The 16525-nt window shown below is 40.4% G+C and overlaps 1 protein-coding gene across 1 annotated transcript; it reads left to right on the forward strand.

Moving 5' to 3' along the window:
• Nucleotides 1–1218: 1218 nt before the first annotated feature.
• On the forward strand, nt 1219–16057 carry LOC311089220 (trypsin-2-like). Its single transcript, XM_084123742.1, has 6 exons — nt 1219–1534; nt 13493–13575; nt 13698–13848; nt 14372–14619; nt 15621–15757; nt 15852–16057. Exons 2-6 carry the CDS (start codon nt 13536–13538, stop codon nt 15999–16001), a joined length of 726 nt encoding a protein of 241 aa, XP_083979868.1. The 5' UTR covers nt 1219–1534; nt 13493–13535; the 3' UTR covers nt 16002–16057.
• The last annotated feature ends 468 nt before the right edge of the window (nt 16058–16525 follow it).

Below are 16525 nucleotides of genomic sequence, written 5' to 3' on the forward strand. Positions count from 1 at the left end.
TGTTAAAGTTGAGTTTCATTTATTTTGAGCATTGCTAAATGATAGATTAGTATTTAATCATGGTGATGGGTGTGAATATGTATTGAATAGGGCCATGTTACAGCAAACCTGAAGATTTGTTCATTGTACTCTATGATATTGTAATGTATTGAGTTGCTTCTGTTTCTATTACTTGTCCCCATCTCTGTGTTCTTTGCTATATGTTTAATTGTTTCTTGTTTAATAAAACTGTGATTGGATCCAATTTCCTGTAGCAACAATGACATCTGCTTTTCACATTAAGTGAATCATGTGGGTGTCGAACACATCGTCTTTGTCCTTAGGAAGACAGCGCTGGTTAATTATTCTCTCGGGGATGATTTTCTGGCGCCCGTGTGGCTGGACTCCCCTCCAGCTCAGTGTGAACCCCTAGTGACTTTATAGCCGTGTGACATTCCAGAGCACACACACACACACACACACACACACACACACACACACACACACACACACACACACACACACACACACACACACACACAAAACATCCTTTGGGTGCAACTTCATATAGAAATATGGCTCTTGAATGTATACCTTCCGATATGTATGTGTGATTAGTTTTGCTTTATAATAGAGGTGTGGTTTGCTAGAGTATAGTTTTGAATTCTAAATGTTCACTGAAAGAAGGTTCCTCAATAGTGTCTTGTAACCCGACCTCGACATGGTCATAAACTTTATGACCCCAAAGCTGCAGCTCATCCAGTTCCTCTGCAAGCCAACATTCCAACACATTAACACACATGGAACTTTTCAGAGAAAACTCTTCAAATGTTTGATACGTATTCCTTTGTTTCCCAGGTGTCTTCACTTGCCATAACGGAAACACTGACAATTTTATTGTGTGTTTAATCAAACTTTATTTGTGTGTAATTATGCATATAAATGTAACGTTATGTTTCCCCTATATTTACCATGTCATAATTGGTATCTGTCTGACCGTCCTGTTTTAATTCAACCAGTCACACATAGGAGATTACAGTAAAATGTATTGTTCTGTGTGTACAATCTTACGAGGAAATATGAACTCTTTTTCTCATAAGACATATGGTCAAAGTAGGCGTGTCTTCTTCACACAAAGAAACTTTTTCTTGCTTCAGATCAGAAGACCTGATTTGCTGTTGTCCAAAAAGAGGGCGTAAACAGATGTCTTTTAAAAAGAAGAGACCTCCTCTTATCGCTCTCTCTCATCTCTTGCTCTTGCTCTGACCTCCTCTTCTCCACGCGCAGCGCTTCTCCTCCCAACGGAACCAGCTGGACCAGGCCTTGCCTTGGCTTCTCCTCTGGGACGCATACCCTCGCGTCATGTAGAAGCTGCCGTTCTTTGCAACTAAGTTATATATATTTGCCTCTTCCTTCACGGGAGATGAATCTTATTTTCCGGTAAACGTTACATTCAGTGAGCCTTTCAAGCTTCCCGCGACACCGGAAGACGCAGCAGAAACAGGACACCGTCCGCGCTTCCTGCCTCAGCATCACTCGAACAGAGATCAAATTTGCAAGTATATTTATATCTGTCTAAAAGCTGATTTCCAGGTGTCTCGTGAAATTAGGTTTCTGTATGTAATAATTACTAGCTTTTCCCTTCTCTCTATATTCTTCTTTCTTCTTTCCTTCTTTCTTTCATTCATTCTGATCACGTATGTTTTTGTTTGGTTAAATGTTTGTATGTTTTATTGTTTGCATTTTTACGTACGTTTATATTTGTAGCTCATATAATCTCTAGTTTTACATTTATTAAAATCCATTTATACTTTTAACTGTCTCTGTGTTTGAAACCCCACCTTATAAAGTCAATGAAACAAAAAGATCTAATTAAGCTACAAGCTCGATATTATAGACTACATTGAGTAGTTTTAATTAATAAACTCAGAAAGTTTGATGTTCATGGCCAGAAGATAAAACTTTCTTGGAGTTTGTAAAGGGATACCCCTTCTTAACTGTGATAATCTCACATTTATTCGCTGGACGAATGACTGATGACCAGACCAGTTACAGAACAAGGTAATCTCGATAATTGATAAAATAAATGTACATGCAATTTCTGAATTATTATGACCATGAGTTATAATTATTAATATTTCCAAAATTCCCTATATCCTTGAGCTAATTCGCATTTACCCAGAGTCGTTTATGCTACATTCCATTGCTTCTAAGCATTTCTATGATACAGACTTGATCATGTTTTATTCAGATTGTGGAATACTGTTTAAAAGTGTTTGTATATTTTGAAAAACATTTAAATTATTATCGATCTGTGCTGTTATATACAACATTGAGTTTTAATTTTACTCAAGACAATTTAATATGACAATGTCACCTAAAAGTCTTTAACTTAACATAGCATCTTAACATTATCATTGGTATAGAAGTTAACAAAGTCTCCACAGAAATTCCATCCCATATACTTTATAAATGCATGTTATGGATCTTTTTGCGAACAATTCACCAGTGCATATGTTAATTTGTGTTGTTTTTTTTTTCACCTCCTAAAGAATCAGGGTCGCAAGTTGTGCAATTATTATATAATAATTATTTATTTTATTTTATTTGATCTCAGCGCCAAACGAGAGCGGAAATGTGCAAGTGCCGAATGAGCTTCAGCAGGACATCAGACAGTGATATGCACATAGTAAATATAGAGTCAATCTTTCTCAACTGGTGGGTTGCAAGACCGTTTTGAGTAGGCCTAAGTCGAATAGTGTGCAGTCAACAACAAACGTAATTCTCTTTTTTTCTGATGCTACTTTTATTTTAGAAGATGTGTGTGAAAGCTTGTGACACTTCTGTCAGATGCTGAGAAAAGGGCGTTGTCCTTATTCAGTTGGCTATCTTCGGTAAGATGAGATGTTGTCAGGCCAAATGTCAGTAAAACTAACTTTTCTGTCATAAGGCTGACAGCCGTTGTACTGTGCTTGCGGTACGCACATCACGCGCAAATGTGGCAAATCCTGTGTTTAATGTTTCTTTCTTTTTTATTCTGTATAGTAGAGTAGAGCACTTAAGCTATTTAGAATAGTATCATATGAGGGGCTAAGACATTTGGATCATAATAAAACATTATGCAGAAGGTAAATTATCAGAAAGTGTCCCACTTTACCAGTATTCACCCTACCTTTTAATGCTTTTTGACCCTCAAAAAGGTACATATATGTACCTTGAGGTCCAATAATAAGCCCGATGGGGTACGTTAGTGTAGACTGCACCCCAGACAGGTTGCTGGCCCTTGCCTGGCCACCCCTATGAAAAACTCCTGGTAGACTGGTAGGATTATGGATAGAATAAGTTTGACATGTAGTTGCAAAGTTACTTATAGTCTGTAGAATTTCTGTTGGAGGAACACAGTCAAACTCTACGCTATGGAACCTTACGAAGATTATACATCGAATGTGGTTATCTGCTTTTGACTGCCATAGACTTGCCATTTTACTACACCAAAAAAAAAAAAAAGAAGATTTTATTGGTATTAGTGAAAAATAAAAATAAAATTGGTACTTTTTTCAACTGGGATGGTGTAACGCTGTCAGAGTTTTAAGTCTGCCCAGGATGAATAGAAAAGACAGCGCAAATGGATGGTAGTTCCACGAGTCTTTATATAATTCCTCTCAGTTAAATGCACTCTTCTCATACATGTCATAGAGCGAATATTAACAGGGGAAAAACACTCTGAAAACACGCTACAAATAAGAGTAGAACGTAAACACAGTAAATCAAAGGAGCAGTCGGTAGAGCGGTCATCTCTCTCCTCTCACGAGCAATACTCTTCTCTCCCTGCGCACGCGCTCACTTGAACAGCGCGCATACAATAACATGTCATCTTAAAGGCATACACAACATTCATGTCATGAACACTATAATATTAGGTGGCCGTTACAGATCCCCCCCAGGAAGGTAAAGGCTGCCCTCAGCCGTGCACAACTGAGTACAGCATCACTTTAAACAACCTCATACATGAAAAGTTGTCAAAATAACAGAACCATACTGGAGAATGTATTACTAAGGTACACACTGGCATACATGACAGTACAGATGGACCAAAATACATTGTCTGCAGCAGCATTTTCAAACAAATGAAAACAGCGTGTAACCAAACAGAAACAAAATATAGGACATCCTTTTTTACACTTTTTCTCTTTTTGTGTACAACATTGTAACAAGCATGTCAACAGACTAAGTATTAATACTAATTCTCAATTCTCCTCTTTTCTCAAATTTAAACCTTCTGCCTTTCAAAGTGACAAACCAAGCAAATTAACACACATTGACGTAATCAAAACACTATTTAAGGTCCAGTCTGTCTGTGTGGTACACATTCGTCCACCTATTACTCGACCAGTCTGAGGTGATTCTTGGTGCGCGTCGAGGTCTCAAGTCATAATGGTGTCTGTCAGGAACATTATCACTAACAGTCAAGTCATCGTTTTGAGACCCAATGTCAACCTGCAGGTCAGGCAACTCATCAACACTGTCAACATTTCCTGATACATCATGAGCACTGGACGTCACAGGGAGACTATAGTCAACGTTGATACCCAAGTCAGTTAGGTTTACGGCGGTAGCACCGGCAGTATCCTCTGTTTCCTCCGGCACTTCATCAAGCAAAGAACTGTCAGCTGACGTTTCTACAACAGAAACCCCTGTGGGCTCAGTCTCTGACTCAAGCGGTTCCCAGGTACGAAAAGGAAGCAGATTTACGACATGAAATACACCTGCGTCTGCCCCCGTACTCGCGTCTATGAGTCTGTAGTTCACTTCCGACAGTTTTTGTGCAATTTGGTAAGGGCCAGCGTATAGAGGTGCTAGCTTAGCCGTGAAGTTCGCCAGTGCATCCGAACGGGGATGAGTCTTAATTCTGACCAACTCATTTACAGAGTAAGACACAGGCCGACGCCTCTTGTCGTAGTACTTCTTTCTTTTGTCATGGTTCTCATCCAAAACGGACCTAGCATGATCATGTGCTTCTCTGATCGATGACTCCAAGCTTTCCGGGTATGGGATACCAGGTTCATCCCCACCATCACTATTCGGCTGAGTGATGAGGTCAAGAGGGGTATTCAATTCTCGCCCATACAGCAACATGGATGGGCTTTGGCCCGTACTTTCATGTGGAGCAGTCCTCAAAGCAAAACAAATTTGGGGCAGGTAACGATCCCAAGCAGTGTGCTTGTTACCGACGTAAGCACGGATGGCCGTCTTCAACGTCCGATTCACCCTCTCCGTTGCATTCGTCTGGGGGTGATACGCAGTTGTAAGTCTGTGTTCCGACCCCAGTGTGGTGAGAACATGCCTGAATAGTTCACTCACAAATGGTGACCCTCTGTCCGAAATCAGGTAATTAGGCACGCCATGTCGTGCGAACACCTCGCTAAGCAACTTGCTGGCAGCAACTTGGGCAGTCGCTTCTCGTACTGCACTAACCTCCACCCACTTCGAAAAATAGTCCACAAAGACCAGAATGTAAGCATTACCGCAGGGTGTGCGCGGTAAAGGACCCACAAAGTCCACTTCAGTATACTCCCAAGGTCTTTGAGGGCGGATGGGAACCATGAACCCAGCAGGTTTTCTCTGGCTTGGTTTTGTGAACTGGCAGACAGTACAGGAGGCAACATACTTCTTAGCGTCAGATGACATTTTTGGCCAGTAAAATCGAAGTTTCAGCCGCGCTATAGTCTTCGTCATGCCCAAGTGACCAGCCATCGGGTGATCATGGTAATATTCCATCAAACTCCTTTTCATAGCCGTAGGTGCGTACAGTTTAAGGCGCTTCATAGGGTGGAGATTACAAGCCACTTTGTCATCCACAAAGTACAGGAGTCCATCCTGGATCTCATACTGAGACAACTCCTCAGCGCTATTCTCATCCTGTGCCTCCAACATCCGCAGCAGCTTTCCAGTCTCTGGGTCGTTGAGCTGCAGCTGCCTAATGTGCTCCCGATCTGAAAACATTACAGGGGGTAAAGCACGCAGGTCCAGTCCCCCAATAATGGCATAATCAGGGAGAAGTCCCAAAGGTACACTGCCAGAAGGAACAGGGTTACGTGAAAGTGCATCAGGGACACTGTTACTTGTCCCCGGCTTATGGACAATGTCAAAGTCGAAATCCTGCAATCTGAGAGACCACCTAGCCAGCCGGCCAGAGAGGTTTGGGCGCGACATAAGCCATCTCAAACTGCTGTGGTCTGAAAAAATAGTCACATGTAGACCCTCGATATAAGGCCTGAAGTGTTCGAGGGCCCAGATGACCGCTAAGCACTCCTTTTCCGGAGTAGAATAGGGTTTTTCAGACTTATGGAGGGCACGACTTGCATAGGCCACCACAACATCTCTGCTATTTTCGTCCTTCTGCATGAGAGCAGCGCCAAGTCCACTGTCGCACGCATCCGCATGGATAGAGAAAGGAAGAGAGAAGTCCGGGAATGTCAAAATAGGTGCGGAAGTAAGCTTTTCCTTGAGATAATCCATGGCTGTCTGACATTCATTTGACCATACAAAGGGAACATCCGTCCTGGTCAACGCAAAGAGTGGCTCAGCATGTCGGGCATAATCCTGGATGAAACGCCTATAATAGCTGGTCATTCCCAGAAACTGTCGCACTTGTTTCACATTAGCTGGGGTATGAAAATCAATCACTGCTCTCACTTTTTCCTCATTTGGCATGATACCATTTGAGGTGATTTTGTAACCCAGAAAGGTGAGTTCGCTCCTGCAGAACTGGCATTTTGCCAGCTTGATAGACAGTCCAGCAGATCCCAGCCTGGTGAGAACCTCTCTCAGGTCCACAAGGTGCTGTTCGAAAGTAGGCGACGCCACCACAATATCATCTAAGTAGACAGCACACGATTTATAGATGAGACCCGCAAGGACTGTGTTCATGAGCCTTTGAAATGTGGCGGGCGCATTGCACAATCCAAAAGGTAAGACCCGAAACTGAAATAACCCACAGTGGGAAATGAAAGCCGTCTTTGGCTTGGAGTTCTCTGCCACTGCCACCTGCCAGTAGCCTCTGGCCAAGTCAATGGTGGAAATGAAAGTCCCTCTAGCCAGGAAGTCAAGAGATTCATCAATCCTCGGTAGAGGATAAGAGTCTTTAACAGTGAGCTTATTTAGTGCACGATAATCGACACAGAACCTTGGCTCTCCTGAATGCTTTGGTACAATTACAACTGGGGCAGCCCAAGGACCAGAGGCAGGTTCAATTATCCCTTCTCTCAACATGTCTTTGATTTGAGACTCAATGAGTTCCTTTTTAGCAGGAGAAGTGCGGTACGGGGCAAGGTGAACCGGTTTTGCATCAGCTGTAACAATTTCGTGCTCCACAAGAGAGGTGCGTCCTAAATGTCCATCAAACAACCCACTGAAGGTCTTGAGCAGTTCAGTTAATTTATGTTGCTGCTCGTTTTCCAGCGATGATTCTCCAACCTTCTCAGACAGGGCAGAAGAATTGAAATCCAGGCAGGACAAATCAGGATCAGGACTAGGTATCTTTAAGTCAGCACCCTCTAACTCCTCAAGGGGCACGTGCGGCTCATCGCCGAGCACTACCGTCCTGGACGGAACATGAATCGAAACTGAAGATCTCAACATAAAATCCATACCCAAGATAACGGGAGAAGAAAGATTATGGACAACAGCAAAGCGGTGATAGAAACGCTGGCCCAAGAAACCCAAAGACAACCAAATGACACCCAGCGGGCAACAGGATGCTCCATCCGCAAGCTGAACTGGAGGTGCAGACCACGGTTTTAATCGTACGTCCCCCCCAGGAATAGTCTGGACAACCGCTGAGTGCACCGCAGAGAGAGAAGCACCAGTGTCAAGAGTTGCATCAAAAACTTGTCCATAAAGATTAACCTTCACTCTGAACGGGGTATTCCAATAGGACGTGGAAGCAATATCCTCCACATGACACAGCTCAGGTTGATCATTTACGGAATCATCAGGTAAGCGAGGCACATCTATCTTCTGGAGGGAGGATTGCCTCGTCTGAACGTCCTCCCTCCTCTGAAGTTTCCCCTCTGGGCAAAGTCTGGGGCCATGTTTCCTTCACCCATGGCTTGGTCAGAGCCATCCATCCGTCCAACGTCCGACACTCTATTGACTGTATCTCTCGGGGGTTCTGGGGGCTCCATTGGAGACAAACGCAGTCTTTCTCCCAGACTACAATTTGGACAAGTACGAGTGGTGAATCCTGGCAAGGAGCACTTAAAACAGTGAACATCCCTTTTAGGCGTACTGCTAGCTTGTCTCTGAGGAGGACACTCAAAACCAAGGACTGCATGAAGCTCGTGAGCCCGCAAAAGAAGGTCCATGACTGACGGTATGGGTGTGCCATAAAGAGCGACTCTATATTTCTCAAGCACATGCTTCCTTATCAAGTCTATTTGCTCTAGTTGAGGTGGAGGGGACCTTAGCTTACGAAACTCACCCAACATATGAGCGACAAAGGTCGGCAGTGGCTCATCCGGCATCTGCATACGGTCCAAAATGCCCCTCAGGACACGTTCCTGATTGTCCGAAGGCAGAAAGACTGTCCTAAAGAACTCACAGAACTGATTCCAACTGGTCAAATGTGTGCTTAGTGCAGCAAACCATTTTCTTGGCTCTTTTGACAGAAAACGTGGGAGCTCAAGGAGAATTTGGACATCTGAAAGATCCAGGGAGGTCCTATACACGTTGAGAGACTGAAGCCATTCCTCAGGATCCAGGGAACCATCTGCAGCAAACACGGGTGGCTCGAGCCGTGATTGGTTAAGCATAGCAGTAAGTGCATTTGTTGTGGCACTCATATCCACAGTGAGTGGTTGAGAAAATGTAGGTACAGAGCTATAAGTTACATTGACTGGCACTGACCTTTGAGCTGATGACTTAGCTTGCCCCAAACTGTAAGGAGTTGAGCTGGCTCTGGGAGCTGGATGTGGGGTCACAGGCACGGTACACTCTTGATGTGTTAAACGGTCCATCATGTCCTTTTGAAGGTCAATCGATTCGCGAAGGCACCGCTGCAGCACTGCCACTTCTGCTTGTAACAACTTGTTTTGAGACTGTAAATCTTCAACAGTATACTGTGACGCTCCCTGTTGTAGAAAAGAGTCTTCATCTGCGGGCCAGTCAGTTAAGTCAGACTGAAAGTCAGGGTGAGTAGCCATTATGTATGAAATCACAATCAATAAATGCAAATAATAAATCAAGATACCGTAAATTTACACAAATATGAGTCAAAAGCTGTACTAACTTTGTACTAACTGTTAACTTTTCTATACCCACAAGAAAAACAGCAGTGCGTTTATGTAAAAACTCAGAAAATTAACTTCTGCCCTGCTTTTCACCTTTAACTGTAAACCAAGATATGCTGCACAACAGTATAACACAGCAATGTTACCCACAAAGAAAAAAGTATCAGAAAAAAACGATGAAAAATTAGTGATTTGCACAATAGTCTCAACAAAAATGTACTCAACCAAGTGTCCTTTCCAAATGCAATCTATTCCCCATGTGCTGGTTTGAAATTAACAGATAGGCACACCAAAAAAAACAAACAAAAAAAAAAATTATGTCCCAGAAGTGTTTCACACAGTCTTCACGTCAATGTTCCCTTTTTGTCATCCGTTAATGACTGTCCGATCAACACACAAAAAAAAAATACGATTTTTTTTTTTTCTTTCAATATAGTTCAGTTCAGTTATTGATCCACATTCCACAAGGAAAAGCGTTGAGAGAAAAAAAAAATTCCTCCAACTGGTTTTATACTATGAAAACAGTCAATATTCGGGCGATCCACGAAAATAGTATTGGAAATCAGTCAAAACCAACATAAAAAAAAAAACAACATCACCTGAAAATCAGTCACGCACCGACCGCATGGTGTCCATAGTTAGCAAGCTAGTCAGCACGGTGGAATGGAAAAACTCCAGCAACGAAAACCTCTTCCAAAAAAACAACAACAACAACAATAACAATCCGAACCTCCTTGTAGATAAAGGACAAGAGATGACCGGTGAGTCCAGTTGTTCGGGCGCCAATTTGTAACGCTGTCAGAGTTTTAAGTCTGCCCAGGATGAATAGAAAAGACAGCGCAAATGGATGGTAGTTCCACGAGTCTTTATATAATTCCTCTCAGTTAAATGCACTCTTCTCATACATGTCATAGAGCGAATATTAACAGGGGAAAAACACTCTGAAAACACGCTACAAATAAGAGTAGAACGTAAACACAGTAAATCAAAGGAGCAGTCGGTAGAGCGGTCATCTCTCTCCTCTCACGAGCAATACTCTTCTCTCCCTGCGCACGCGCTCACTTGAACAGCGCGCATACAATAACATGTCATCTTAAAGGCATACACAACATTCATGTCATGAACACTATAACATTAGGTGGCCGTTACAATGGCACCACACCCGATGTGTGTGGTACGTGTCAAAGCAGCGTTAAGTCTGACTCTGGTCACGTTCATACACACCAGAATGCTGCAAAATGAGTCTATATTTTCAGTGGAGCGACAGTTTTCTCAACAATAGACAAAGCTGTTAAAGTTGAGTTTCATTTATTTTGAGCATTGCTAAATGATAGATTAGTATTTAATCATGGTGATGGGTGTGAATATGTATTGAATAGGGCCATGTTACAGCAAACCTGAAGATTTGTTCATTGTACTCTATGATATTGTAATGTATTGAGTTGCTTCTGTTTCTATTACTTGTCCCCATCTCTGTGTTCTTTGCTATATGTTTAATTGTTTCTTGTTTAATAAAACTGTGATTGGATCCAATTTCCATTGCTTCTAAGCATTTCTATGATACAGACAACAGTAGAGCACTTAAGATATTTAGAATAGTATCATATGAGGGGCTAAGACATTTGGATCATAATAAAACATTATGCAGAAGGTAAATTATCAGAAAGTGTCCCACTTTACCAGTATTCACCCTACCTTTTAATGGTTTTTGACCCTCAAAAAGGTACATATATGTACCTTGAGGTCCAATAATAAGCCCTATGGGGTACGTTAGTGTAGACTGCACCCCAGACAGGTTGCTGGCCCTTGCCTGGCCACCCCTATGAAAAAATCCTGGTAGACTGGTAGGGTTATGGATAGAATAAGTTTGACATGTAGTTGCAAAGTTACTTATAGTCTGTAGAATTTCTGTTGGAGGAACACAGTCAAACTCTACGCTATGGAACCTTACGAAGATTATACATCGAATGTGGTTATCTGCTTTTGACTGCCATAGACTTGCCATTTTACTACACCAAAAAAAAAAGAAAAGAAGATTTTATTGGTATTAGTGAAAAATAAAAATAAAATTGGTACTTTTTTCAACTGGGATGGCACCACACTCGATGTGTGGTACATGTCAAAGCAGCGTTAAGTCTGACTCTGGTCACGTTCATACACACCAGAATGCTGCAAAATGAGTCTATATTTTCAGTGGAGCGACAGTTTTCTCAACAATTGACAAAGCTGTTAAAGTTGAGTTTCATTTATTTTGAGCATTGCTAAATGATAGATTAGTATTTAATCATGGTGATGGGTGTGAATATGTATTGAATAGGGCCATGTTACAGCAAACCTGAAGATTTGTTCATTGTACTCTATGATATTGTAATGTATTGAGTTGCTTCTGTTTCTATTACTTGTCCCCATCTCTGTGTTCTTTGCTATATGTTTAATTGTTTCTTGTTTAATAAAACTGTGATTGGATCCAATTTCCATTGCTTCTAAACATTTCTATGATACAGACTTGATCATGTTTTATTCAGATTGTGGAATACTGTTTAAAAGTGTTTGTATATTTTGAAAAACATTTAAATTATTATCGATCTGTGCTGTTATATACAACATTGAGTTTTAATTTTACTCAAGACAATTTAATATGACAATGTCACCTAAAAGTCTTTAACTTAACATAGCATCTTAACATTATCATTGGTATAGAAGTTAACAAAGTCTCCACAGAAATTCCATCCCATATACTTTATAAATGCATGTTATGGATCTTTTTGCGAACAATTCACCAGTGCATATGTTAATTTGTGTTGTTTTTTTCACCTCCTAAAGAATCAGGGTCGCAAGTTGTGCAATTATTATATAATAATTATTTATTTTATTTTATTTGATCTCAGCGCCAAACGAGAGCGGAAATGTGCAAGTGCCGAATGAGCTTCAGCAGGACATCAGACAGTGATATGCACATAGTAAATATAGAGTCAATCTTTCTCAACTGGTGGGTTGCAAGACCGTTTTGAGTAGGCCTAAGTCGAATAGTGTGCAGTCAACAACAAACGTAATTCTCTTTTTTTCTGATGCTACTTTTATTTTAGAAGATGTGTGTGAAAGCTTGTGACACTTCTGTCAGATGCTGAGAAAAGGGCGTTGTCCTTATTCAGTTGGCTATCTTCGGTAAGATGAGATGTTGTCAGGCCAAATGTCAGTAAAACTAACTTTTCTGTCATAAGGCTGACAGCCGTTGTACTGTGCTTGCGGTACGCACATCACGCGCAAATGTGGCAAATCCTGTGTTTAATGTTTCTTTCTTTTTTATTCTGTATAGTAGAGTAGAGCACTTAAGCTATTTAGAATAGTATCATATGAGGGGCTAAGACATTTGGATCATAATAAAACATTATGCAGAAGGTAAATTATCAGAAAGTGTCCCACTTTACCAGTATTCACCCTACCTTTTAATGGTTTTTGACCCTCAAAAAGGTACATATATGTACCTTGAGGTCCAATAATAAGCCCTATGGGGTACGTTAGTGTAGACTGCACCCCAGACAGGTTGCTGGCCCTTGCCTGGCCACCCCTATGAAAAACTCCTGGTAGACTGGTAGGGTTATGGATAGAATAAGTTTGACATGTAGTTGCAAAGTTACTTATAGTCTGTAGAATTTCTGTTGGAGGACCATCACAATAAAAAGTTAGTAGATATTAAGCAGACAGTCTACTAATACTCTGATGAGAGTTAGTTGACATGAAGTCACATGTCAACCTTGAGTCACAACTGTATTAAAATAAGAGACAGAATCTCAAACATGCGATGTTTACCAACGGATGAGACGAAAAAATTATGTCAAAACAGATTGTTATTTTGTGTGATGTTGAGTCAGGCCATCAGTATGTGCTATTAATTAGAGAATTTGTATTTTATTAAACAGTTAAGAAAACAATAAACATACTGTACATAATAAAAAATATTCCCAATCTTAAGTGTGTGTCACTCAAAAAGTAAAACAGCATTTTGGTCATCTGTTTTTATATAAGCTTCATACTGTCATAAGTCAACGCTTCCTTCCAATGCATTTATTATGACCATGGAAAACTGTATGAAAAGAACTGTTGTCTCACATGCTCATTTTTACTTGTCAATCCTTTGTTGTGATCTTATTGGCTGGTATAGATTCTGTAGGGGTGTTCAAAAGATTGCTTAAAAGCATGAATGCTAATCTTGAACTTTGCAGAAGTGCTCTAAAGCTGTGAGCAGTCCTTCTCTCCTTTACTGCAATGAAGACTGTTGTGCTCACTTTGCTGGTTGTGGCTGTGGGTATGTAGATCTCTCTTATTAGTAATTATTCATGACAATTGTTTGTTTGCCTACACTGATATGTATTATAGATAGTCTTTAGCATTAATATTAATAAAAGAACAATTAATTTTTCAATAAAGTTTACAGCACAGGTGATAAAATCATTGGAGGTTATGAATGTACGCCCCACTCCCAGCCCTGGCAAGTGTACCTTACGGATGGGCATTACTTGTGTGGAGGATCTTTGATTAAAAAAAGATGGGTTGTGTCTGCAGCTCACTGCAGTTTCAAGTGAGTATATAACCTCCCTTTTTAACCTGTATTTTTTAAAAACATGTTAAAGCTACTTTAGCATCAAACTGCCTTTTCCCTAAAGAGTAACTTTTAAGGAATTGATTAACAGGTTGTTATTGTTTACCATTTCTGAATGTGTATTAAAAATCATAATTTCTAAAGAAAAAGAAAGGCTGTCAAAAAAAGTTACATATTATGTACTATAATTAAGATGAGAGTACGTTACCAACCATTGGCATCCAGCTCAAATTTTTTGAAACAAATTTAAATTTGTGTACAGTATGTAAATATGCCTATTTTCTGGCTTCAATAAATATATATATTTTTTTTTAATTATTATTATTCAGCATACTAATGCAGGATTTTTATTGTCTGTAATTGTCTTGCCATAACCATTATGTCTCTTAGACTATAGGTAAAAACTATTTAAGACTATATAAAGACCTGATATGTAGGTAGGCAATATTCGGACAAACATTATATCAAGGCTGAGTAAAATATGAGTTTCTTTTTCAAATAGACGCCAACTCGTCATCTACCTGGGAAAGCACAACGTGTTTGTTACTGAAGGCACAGAGCAGCGGATCAATGCAGAGAAGGTGATTCGTCATCCAAACTATAATCGTCGGACTCTTAACAATGATATCATGCTGATCAAGCTGAGAAAGCCTGCCATCTTCAACAAGTATGTGAAGCCGATCCGTCTGGCAACCAGATGCTCTTCTGCAGGGGAGCAGTGCTTGGTTTCTGGATGGGGAAACACTGGAGGTGAGATGGCTGAATAATTAAAATCTTCTACACTTTTATATAATATGGTCAGGCATTAAAACATTTTGAAGGAATAACACCGCACTCACGAACAACAAGGTGCCAGACAAACAAAACTGAAGATCTCAAAAAATAAATAAAACTGTCTGCACACTTGAATCCTTTCAGCAAATTTAATAGCCAAGCTTTCGGTCAAACGACCATCCTCAGGGCATACAGATAAGTGAGCATAAAAGCTCTATCAGACGTGCTGACCCTAACTACCCTGTGGCCTGTCACTTTACAGAGTGTGCTCACTCAGTCTCTTCTCTCCGCTTTCAGGGAATTGAGCAGATTAAATTATCTAGAGGTGGCAACATCGATAAAGTGCTATGCCAAAGGGAACTGTACTGGATTCATACTTTGGATGCATTATATCCCAAAGGTTTAAATGTGGATTTCGACATGAGTGTCATGTTATAGTCACAGCTGTACTGTTTTTATAAGTCTTGAATACTGCAGTTTATGAAGGTTTTTACTGATGTCCTTGCAGTCTCCATGTACTTATACAGCATGTATGTATGTATATATGTATATATGTGCCTGTATTTTTGTATTTATGTATATTTGTACTTATGTTTGTTTCTTGTATTGGGGATTTTCACTATGGGGAGTAAATGTGTAAATTATGTAGATAACTCAATATGTTGGGTAGGTTAAAAGAAAAACTACAACTCCCACCATTGGACTACAACTCTCCTACCTGGCTTCCACAGGTGTGGTAATCACTGTTGATTGTCCTGATGTGTTTGAACACAGTTAAGTTGATTGCTACATTGATTGTCTGTATGCCCTGAGGATGGTCGTTTGACCGAAAGCTTGGCTATTAAATTTGCTGAAAGGATTCAAGTGTGCAGAAAGTTTTATTTATTTTTTGAGATCTTCAGGCATTAAAACATGCATTCATTCATTAGATACGTAAACGATGACAACTTTTAGCACTGTTCATATTCTTTTTCCAGTTCACACTGCTTCTGCCCTGCAGTGTTTGAATTTGCCTGTACTCTCAAGAGCGCAGTGTAGGGGAGCATATGGTGCAAAAATAACTAAAAACATGTTCTGCGCTGGATTCATGAAGGGAGGCAAAGACTCGTGTCAGGTATGTTATTGACTCAGTCTTCCTCTTTATATGCGTTTTAAATTTTTAGACAAACCACAATTTTGTCCTTTTCATTTTCCAATTTACTTCTCAGGGGGATTCTGGTGGCCCTGTGGTGTGCAAGAGGAAACTGAAAGGTGTTGTTTCCTGGGGTGAAGGCTGTGCTAAACCACGCTTTCCTGGGGTTTATGCTGAGGTGTGTCGATACACTAACTGGATCAAATCCATCATAGCTAATAACTAGCTCTTTGTTCAGCCTGGTCGGCTAATTTTCTGTAATTAAATTCAGTTTAAAACGTGTATGTGTTTCTATCTTTTATTTTTATATGGACATTGTTTTTAAGCATTTTTTAATCAGTTGATCAGTTAATCACCCCATGGCAAAATTAAGTACCCCATCATATGGGTCTGCAATGTCAAATGGAAAACATTCGAAGCCTCAGAGTATCGACAACAAGGCCATCAGAAGATTTAAGTTCTTACATACAGTAGCTAGTCGACTATAATACCTATTACAATGTTATGTCTAAAGGCTTAGCAGACAGTCAATCACATCTGTTGCCTCATATGCACGTGCTTTGTAGTCACAGAAACACTGAGTTGACAGTATAGACTATGTTTCAGCGAGGGGAAAAATGTGAAATAGTGACTAAAAACACGACAATTGTAGAAGTGACCGTTTCATTCCTACTTTTATAGTCTGAAAAGTCTGTTCAGTACAAACTTGACAACAGTCGGCAATAATTATGAACAAATGTGAAACGTAAA

The sequence above is a fragment of the Abramis brama genome, assembly GCF_963993115.1.
Source record: "Abramis brama genome assembly, chromosome: 9".
Lineage (NCBI taxonomy): Eukaryota > Metazoa > Chordata > Actinopteri > Cypriniformes > Leuciscidae > Abramis > Abramis brama.

Coding starts and splice junctions, on each gene's coding strand:
- LOC311089220 (XM_084123742.1), top strand. CDS start 13,536: ATGAAGACTGTTGTGCTCACTTTGCTGGTTGTGGCTGTGG. Junction 13,576..13,697: donor TTTGCTGGTTGTGGCTGTGG/GTATGTAGATCT, acceptor TTTTCAATAAAG/TTTACAGCACAGGTGATAAA. Junction 15,758..15,851: donor GAGGCAAAGACTCGTGTCAG/GTATGTTATTGA, acceptor TTTACTTCTCAG/GGGGATTCTGGTGGCCCTGT.